Source organism: Mchenga conophoros, linkage group LG3, assembly GCF_057382185.1.
Source record: "Mchenga conophoros isolate Kocher_MC1m ecotype Shallow Benthic linkage group LG3, M_conophoros_male_GT1.1, whole genome shotgun sequence".
NCBI lineage: Eukaryota > Metazoa > Chordata > Actinopteri > Cichliformes > Cichlidae > Mchenga > Mchenga conophoros.
The window spans coordinates 47,467,640-47,476,604 of NC_140528.1; the positions used below are offsets into that span (position 1 = coordinate 47,467,640).

The 8,965-nt window shown below is 35.9% G+C and overlaps 1 protein-coding gene across 1 annotated transcript; it reads right to left on the reverse strand.

The window, feature by feature from the left end:
* Positions 1–5,507: 5,507 nt before the first annotated feature.
* Positions 5,508–7,556, reverse strand: LOC146579065 (high affinity immunoglobulin gamma Fc receptor I-like). The gene is made up of 5 exons (XM_085260742.1): positions 7,458–7,556; positions 7,194–7,238; positions 6,835–7,074; positions 6,509–6,754; positions 5,508–5,928 (listed from the first exon to the last, which is right to left on the reverse strand). The coding sequence occupies exons 1-5, from the start codon at positions 7,486–7,488 to the stop codon at positions 5,768–5,770; spliced, it is 723 nt and encodes a 240-aa protein (XP_085116868.1). The 5' UTR covers positions 7,489–7,556; the 3' UTR covers positions 5,508–5,767.
* Between the last annotated feature and the right edge of the window lie 1,409 nt (positions 7,557–8,965).

An 8,965-nucleotide genomic window follows, 5' to 3' on the forward strand; every position in this document is an offset into this window, starting at 1 on the left:
GAGTCCAGACGGTCTGTTTATTCAGCCTCACCTGTAGTGTCGGTGCCCACCTCTCCATTTTACCTGTTGAGGGGTTTGCCCCTGCTGTTATCCTCCTGGTCTGGGAGGCCTCTGGATTTCTGGGGCCTGAGTCCCCTCCATGCCTGCTTCATGTCCTGGAGGGCAGGACTGTGGCTCCCCACACCTACTATTAGATACTTAAAAGGAGAAACCTTATGAACACAAGCACGCTTAACACTCACATGTTCACACAGGTGCACAAACAGTGATGTACAGACACACTCTTGGGCTTGATCTTGGTCGGCTGCTGACTCTAAACATGTCATGTATTACAGTTTTTTCTGAATGCTTAAACCCTAACTGTGATTCCTGTAGCACAATCTCTAAAACTATTCAGACTTATAGCAAAACCACTCACTGAGTCTGCAAAACTAAAAGCACAAAAACTGCTTTGCACTCAGTTTGCAATTTTGTAACACACACTTTGCAAAACTGTAGGCACAATTCACTGCACAACACTCAATTACCAAATTTCCAACACACTCCTAGCAAAAGTATACACATGTATGGCTATCATTAACACTAATTTGCCAACTGTCTGGCACACTGTCACATGTGAAAACTTCTTTAGATAATTAGTTCACTTTGCAATCAGCCTAAGCACTATAATACAGGTAAGCTCTGTGTGCGGAGTACAATGGAGGGAGCAGAAAGAGTGAGAAGTAGAGGAGGCCGAGGAAGAGGACGTGGAGGTGAAGAAGTAGGATGAAGAGGATGACAAGGACAAGCAGGAGCAAGAGGAAGATGAGGAGGGGGGAGAGGAAGATGAGGAGGGGGGAGAGGAAGGGTAGGAAGAGTAAGAAATAGAATTGCTGATGACATCAGAGCTACAATAGTGGACCATGTCATCAACCGTGGAATGACCCTGAGGGTAGCTGGCCAACGGGTCCAGCCTAACTCGAGCCGCTACACTGTAGCAAGTACCATAAGGACATCTTGAAATGAGAATCGGTGAGTACAGTCACTTCGCACAAAGATTTGTAGCACTGCCATATGCCAATGAGAAACACACCAATACCATTGATGTAAAAATACTGAAATTGTTACTTTACAGAATTGCTAGATGACCAGATGCTGGGGGCAGAGGAAGCATGTTCACTGCAGACCAAGTAACCCATATAGTCATTATGGCGATTGCAAATAATCCTATACTTGGAAATAAACACTTGTGTTTGTTTTGATGTGTTTGAATAAACACCAGTACTTGAAGTTTGGATCCCTCTATGCTTATGGATCTATGACAGAAGTATGAGCTCAAACTGACATAGCCTACCTTGTGCACAGAGAAAGCAAAAGCCAGATGTGTTTTGTATTCATACCATCAGTGTGCAGTTGGCGCATTGTGTGCTTAGTAAATGATGGCTTGTGTGTACTGTTTGATACGGAAACACCATTTTTACGAAGGTGTGAAGAGTTAACCTAGCTGTGTTTGCTTTTGCAAGAGAACTACAATGTTTTGATGATTGGGTGACAGGTTTTCTTATTTGTGTGAAGAGTTTTGCAAAATTAGCCAATAGTTACAAAAAATGTGCTTAAGCAATCAGAAAAAACTGTAATAATACTGTATTCTGCTCAATAACATTTAATATTTCTTATTTACGGTTACTTATACAATGTTGGTTGTTTCTGTGGATTTCCTGCTGTGTTGCTTTTTCTCACATTTTTTTTTCTTCAGCTGGAGGTCAAGCAAATTTATTAGTTTTTTTTCTCTCCCTCTCCTTCTGTTAACTTTCTTCCTGATTCTTTTTTCTTTTCTCTTTTCCTTCTCCTCATCTTGTGTGATTTTAATAACTCAAAATTTAAAAAAAACTAAAACAAAAACTAATTCACTTCTAATAAAATATGGATAGTGGACAAGTAAAGCAACAGCCAAAATTATCCACTTTTGAAATAAATCTTTTGGGCATTTCTTTGGCCTTCAGACAACAATTCTGATTGTTACACTGCTGGACAGGACAGGAAAAAAAGAAAACAAAAAAGTTAGTCCCACGTGTGGGGAATTTGTTTTGTTACAGGTGTGAACAGTGCAAAGTTGCCTAGAAAAATTACAGAAAAACACTGGAATAAGATATCAATAAGATACCGTACACAATAGAATAGAATAAAATAAAATTAAATACTATGTATAATCAATAAAATAGAATACAAATGCTATATACAATTGAGTATAATACAGCAATGCCAGAAAAGAGTATTGCACTTAGTGTTATTGCTATTGCACATGTGTGGAAGTGTGTGTTTGATCAGTTGAAGTCTTTGTTGTTTGAGTCTGACAGCAGTGGGGAGGAAAGACCTACGAAATCTCTCCATCCCACATCGTGGATGCCGCAGCCACTGAAGGAGCTGCTCAGTGCTGTCAGAGCTATTTGTAAGTATCTGTTTGTACAGCTTCCCTATAGTGGCTCCAGCACATTACATTAGCACAATGTGCAGGTAGTTCTGCATAAAAATAGCTCATGGAAATGTTTTTTTTATGGGGCTACTTTTACTTTCTTGCTTTGCGTACTTTTTAGAGCGTCTACTTTTTCCACCTTCACTTGAGTAAAGAAGATGAATCAGTATTTGTAGTTCTATTTAAGTACAGTCTGTACTTTTGTTTTTAGTTTTCCAGTGAGTTATTTTTATTGATGGCAGTTGGGCTAAAATTTGTTCATTTTAGCCCAACTGCCATCTGCTGGTCGTCATGAAATATTGCAAGATTTATTTTTGGGCACAAGTTTGACAGTGTGTACATGTGCCCGATAGCATCTTTAAAACCATTAAAATATCTGTGTATTGTGATTTCTGTCAATGTTTAAAATAATAATGATTAGGAAATATTGTTTGGTATTTAATGGGCATTATTAAAGTCACTTATTTACCACTTGTTCAGTTGCTTGATAGAAGAGGAAACATTTAAATTAGTGTAAATGACACAGTATTGAACTAATTGGCAGCAAACATGATCTGTGTGATCACATAGCGCAAGAGAGAGAAGACAGGAGGTATCATTAGAGGGAATTGTGTCTGATCCCAATTTTTTCTTAGATCATTGCTGTATTGCAGTGTATGAGCATGTGGGAGTGTGTGTTTACGTATGTTTCAGATTAAATAAAATCATTAATGGAGATTGAGTAAACATAGTTTCCCCTTGCACCTCCTGCGTTACAGTTACATTGGATGTCAGAACTCCAGAGTTGAGTGTGTGCCGGTGGTAAAGACAGAAAGGCAAGGGAAATCAAATTCTGTCAAGCATCCCATATGTAACTATTGTAACTCACAACCTTGTGCTAGAGTAGATCTCTTAAAGAGAAGCAGTTTGTATTCTTTGTGTTTGTGAACATAAAACGAACTATTATCAAAATAAAACGGGAGGTTGAGGATAAACGTTGAAAAATATAGAATACCAATAAAATAAACAACAAAAAACAAAATACAAAGCCTTGAATATTTAACACGTACACAAACAAAGATGCAGGAAATACCAACAAGACAACTAATTTTTGTCAATTCAAATATATCCTATTCTGGTTTTTAGTAAAGAATAAAAAATTATTAATCACCTTGAGGCAACTGTTATTAGGATTTGACGCTATATAAAGAAAACTACATTTAATTAAACCAAATGCTTCTACTTATAGAAATAATCTGTTTGTGCTACTAATCATCGTTTGCTGCAGTTTCCTATATCATGAAAGTTACATTTAAAAAAAAGATTGAACATGAGGTAAATATAACAGGTGGGCTCTGAACATGTCTCACTCTGTGCGTTGAGTCTCCAGCTGACTGGGATAGCAGAAATTAAATAAAAATCAGGGGGTGAAAATTCCCAGAAACTGCATTTCCTCATGCATGTCCTGCAAGTCCAAACTGTTAAAATTACAACTTGTGAACAACTAAAGAAATACAGTATGGTATAAAATAGTGTTTCTAGCTTTCTGTATTTAACCTCCTCATTGTGCAGATTACATCTTATTTTTTTTCCATCCACAGACCAGAGAGGGATGTAATCATGGCTCCTTCACCCATCTACAATACTAGCTGTTGTCATTTAACCTGCACCTTCTTGTGCTTGCTTTATAACACTGATGAGTTCCTCATTCATCTGTTTTCCATATTTAAAAAGTCCATTCACATTTTGTGATGAAGCTTTTGTTGATCCCAGTAAACACACCACTTTTGAACTGAAGCTGGAAACAGTAGTGAAGAGACTTGCGTATTTGTTTGTGGCCATGTTTTTCTAAAATAGAAAATTGTTTTTATTCTCTAACATAGTACATGAAAATAATATGTGATAGTGGAGACACACATTTCAGTGCAAAGTAAGTCACAGGTCACTTATGTCCACAAACCAGCCACAAAAAGTGTTGACAGACATGTAGCAGTATATGCTACTTTGCATGTGGTTATCAGGGTTATATGTTAAGTGGAAGTGGGAAAAACTCTGACTCAACCCAAATGACTTCTGCTTTCATAAAGTTTTGCCAAACAAATGCAGGCACATGATATTTTTTGGCTGCATTGTATTTCGGCTTTCTAATAGATATTGCTGCAGCATGAAAAAAGACACCACTTCTTCTGTCTGGGTACACGACCACACTTTAGTCAGGGTGTTTAAAGACGGGCTGTCCTCTGTCTATGGGCTCAAATTGTGGCCATAGATATGTTGTACTTGTACATCAAATGCGTAGTTGTGAACTGAGTTTTGTAACCTCGTAAACCACAATATCCAAAAATGTTATGTTTGTGCGTGTTTGTGCGTCCATAGATGAGAATTTGTGTGAATTAGGACCAGAAGCTCAGTAAGCCACCTCTCCGACAGCCAAATCCATCTGTTCTCTGATTGGATTGTTACATTTGTGATTGACATAACATTGACCAATCAGCTGAAAGAAAGGGAAAATTGGGTCAAAATTTGTACTTGTAAGTTCAAACTCACACACAGCCAGGGAACTTGAGCGCAGAGTTTTACATGTAGTTTTTTTTTATAAGATATGAATTGTGTTGAGAACACATACACGTGATCCTGAATCAGAGAAATAGCATTAAATGTTGTGACTGTTGATAGAATCATAATGTATATGTGGTTGTAGTACTGATTAAGTATACTCAATTGCTTAATACTGATCAGAATATAACCAGGTATATTAATCATAAATATGCTTAAGTTAACCAGTATACTGCATAAGAAAATTTAGAACATAATAATGAATCTGAAGACAGGCCTCAAATAAATCACCTTGAGGCAACTGTTACTGTGATTTGGCGCAATATAAAGAAAACCAAATTGAATTAAACTTAAGACTTTGGTGTGTGTGTGTGTGATTGTGTATGTGTGGGTTGCGCAAGACGGGAGGGAGTGAGAAATATATAATTTAATAGAGTTTAACAGAGAACAAGTAAAAGAAAATATTTCTATATAACTGGATTAAAAGGTAACAGCTTGTAACAGCATTCATACACTTACAAAAAGTCAAAGCACATAGATCAAGTTTATTTAAGTTAAAATTTTAAATAACAGACAATTGCTTTTGTTAGCATTTCAATCCAACACTATGTGGGTTTGTCAGGTAACTGAATACGCGCATGTTTATAACAATTAATAGACATGCAAATAATGCAAATGGACACATCTATTTCAATTACAAAACAATACATGGCATATTTGGATTGTTTAATATATCAATCAATGAAGAATGGAGGACAGCTTAGCATAGCAGTTGCAATTTCATGAGATTGAGTTTAAATTAGGTGTTGTGGCTCTGATTTTCCCAGAGTGAAGAAGTCCCACAAGCAGCAACAGCACAGCCACCATTATGATGGTGAACACAGTCCGTAAGACGAGGTAAATATGACAGCCAGGCTGTGACGAGGGGTCTGTCTTGGTCTCTGTGTGATTGATTGAGGAGATAAAAACAATTCATTAATTATTTCAGTGTTCACCTTAGTTATTTACTTAATATTTACATTGGCAAATTCAAGGGCTGAAAAACTGGCAGAAATGCAGTTCCTCTATTGTCCATTTAAGTTGTGAATTTACCTCCATAGACTACCAAACTGTTAAAAAGCCCAGCAAATGAACAATTAAAGAAATATGGTAGAAAAATTATATGTAAATTATATCTGCATATTTTTCCTCCATATGTAGTCCAAAAGTTCTTATCCCGTTTGTTGTTTGTTGTTTATTATCCAGGACATAATTTTTTTTTCACAGTGGTTTATGATGTCTGATCTGAAGAGAAAATTGTGTAAATGATAAAAAAAATTACTGAATTATTTTATAATAAAAGAGTCTGTTTAATCACACAAAGCAGGAGACTGAAGTGAGCAGTTAGCGATCATCAGCTGATTCATGTGTCAGTCACAAACCCACTTCTTTATTTCCTCTTCTGTCAGACAAATTCACCATAAATTCTAGTATAATGATAAGTGATACAGTTGTACTACTACCGGCATTAAAAAGTCTCACCTGTGACACTCAGCCAGCTCTCTGGGGATTCTCCAGCTCCTACAATGCTGCATTTATAAAGTCCTTCATCATATTTTGAAACTTTGTGGATGGTCATGCTTCCTGTTGAGTTGTTCCTGATGTGGACTCCATATTTATAGAAATCAGCCATGAAGTCTGAGGGAGTTAACTTGTTTCTGCAGCTCAGGGTCACATCTTCTCCCTCCATCCCAGGAACAGCAGGACTCTCCAGGATCACAGAACCAGCTGAATAACAGGAGTTTTTTTTTTTTTTAATAAAATTTGATTAAAATGAATCACAAAATATTGTCTCACTGCAAACATACCAGTGATAGAGATGTTGATACTGTTGCTTCTGATCCCTTCTTCATTCTCATACCAGTACTCCCCACTGTCATCTAGATAAACATTTGTGATGGTGCAGGATGATCCTTTGGGACATGTTTTTATTTTCCCTTTGACTTTATGCACAAATTCACAATAAACAACTCCCTCACAGTAAAAGGTCACTGCCTCATATTCAAAGAACTGTAATCTGTTTGGAAGGATATGAAGAGAAAATGCATCTAGATGAAGAAAAGGAGAGATTTACTTTAGTTTTATTTTTGAATATCACAAATCACAAATTTAAGTTCCAAACACAAACTGATAAATGTTCATGTCAGTTCACTTTTCTGGTACTTACCACTTTTCTGATCATATGCACAAAGCAGGATGATCACACTCATCACTGAAAAGACAAAAACAGGCAACACATCAATAAAGAAAAATAACAAAAAAGAATAACCGCCATACGTAATACTTAAATGTAAAACTGCTGACAAAGCTACTTGTTATTTGGCATTTTCCTCTAGATGAAACTTTTCAAACCACATAATTTTCTAAAACCATTATTAACTTTAGATTTATTACAGTTTAGTTTTAATGTGGAAGTGGAGAAAGGACTCACTGAGTTTGACGCAGAGAGCTCTAAAATCCATGATGTCGTCCAGATTGTTAACAACATTCTGTTTCTGTTTGGCTTATTCGTGCTGCTGATGCAACACTTGGCATTTAAAAGAAGAAGCAAAAATGCTGGTCAAGTAACACTGCAGTTTCAGTTCACTGGAGTGAAATCAGAGAAGAAAGCTGCCTTTAATACAACTTAATAATAATTTAATGTTTCTCACATTCACTTTACTACGATACAGTAACATGTGAACAAGTATGTATTAGTATAAAATCCAGAGTGGTATCATTGTTTAAACAAAAAATGCACAGCTAATGGGTTTATTCCAGTACACAACATTTTTCTTATTGTTAAAATCATGAACATACACTTGTGGTGAAGCTGCTTGCACTTATCAGTGTGAATACCTGATTGTTTATGGACATATGAGCACATCAAACAGAGGTACAAATACAAATACTTAAGAGACTGGACATTTTATTTGCAATGATCATTTTCACACAGCGTGTCTATTACATGCACTCCTGAAGCAGCCCAATAAGCATAAAAGTTACTGTACGGCTATCATTTGCTAACATGACGCTTGTTCTGATACATGTAATACATTTATTACCAACCCGAGAGTTTATCTGCTGGTCACTGGACATTCTTCTGAAGTCTTAATCCACCTCCAGCTGAAGATGCTGTAGATTCCCCTCAATAACACATTGGGTCCACTGGTAAAATGTAGTTCTAGTAATCTGCGCTGGATTACTCTGTGGCTTTCTCGAAGGACCCAGATGTAAATCCCCAAATAATGAATTTAAGAACTGAAATTGAATTTTAGAACTGAAACTGAATGGTGAGAAGTGAAATTGAAATTACTGGAAAGAAAATTTTTAAAAAGATGAAATACAGTTTGAAAGGAAATGAATTCATTTTCAAAATATACAATTCAATTTCAATTTAGTGACGATTATTTTCAAACCAATACATTGGATTTCAAATTAGGCTAACTCAAATTCAGTTTTAAAAATCATTTAGTCAAGTTACAATTCAGATTCAATCTGACAAATGCAAATTAGAATTTAACTTATTCAAATTCAGTTTCTGATGGCACAAAGTTCTGCCCAAAATATATCATGTAGAAAAACTGATATGTGCTTTTGAAATTGAACTTCTTTATCTTCTATGAACATATTGCTTGGAGTTTCAGTTATTCAACCTACTTAAGATCAAAGTAAGCTGGCCTAGAAGAAAAATGAGTTTGACATACCCGTGTTTTAACTACCATGATTTCTTTTTAGCTATTTAAACATCAATCACTTTCTTTCACCCAAAATTATTTTGTATTATTCATTCTACATATTAGTATTAACACAGAGTCCACATGGAGGCAGTCAATGCAAACTGTTATCCAAACATAGGATCAAATTAACATAGGAAAAAGTAAACCGTCTGGTACATTTCTAGCTGTATATTTGTTTGTTGCAATAATATTACAATATTACAATATTATTTGCAATAAT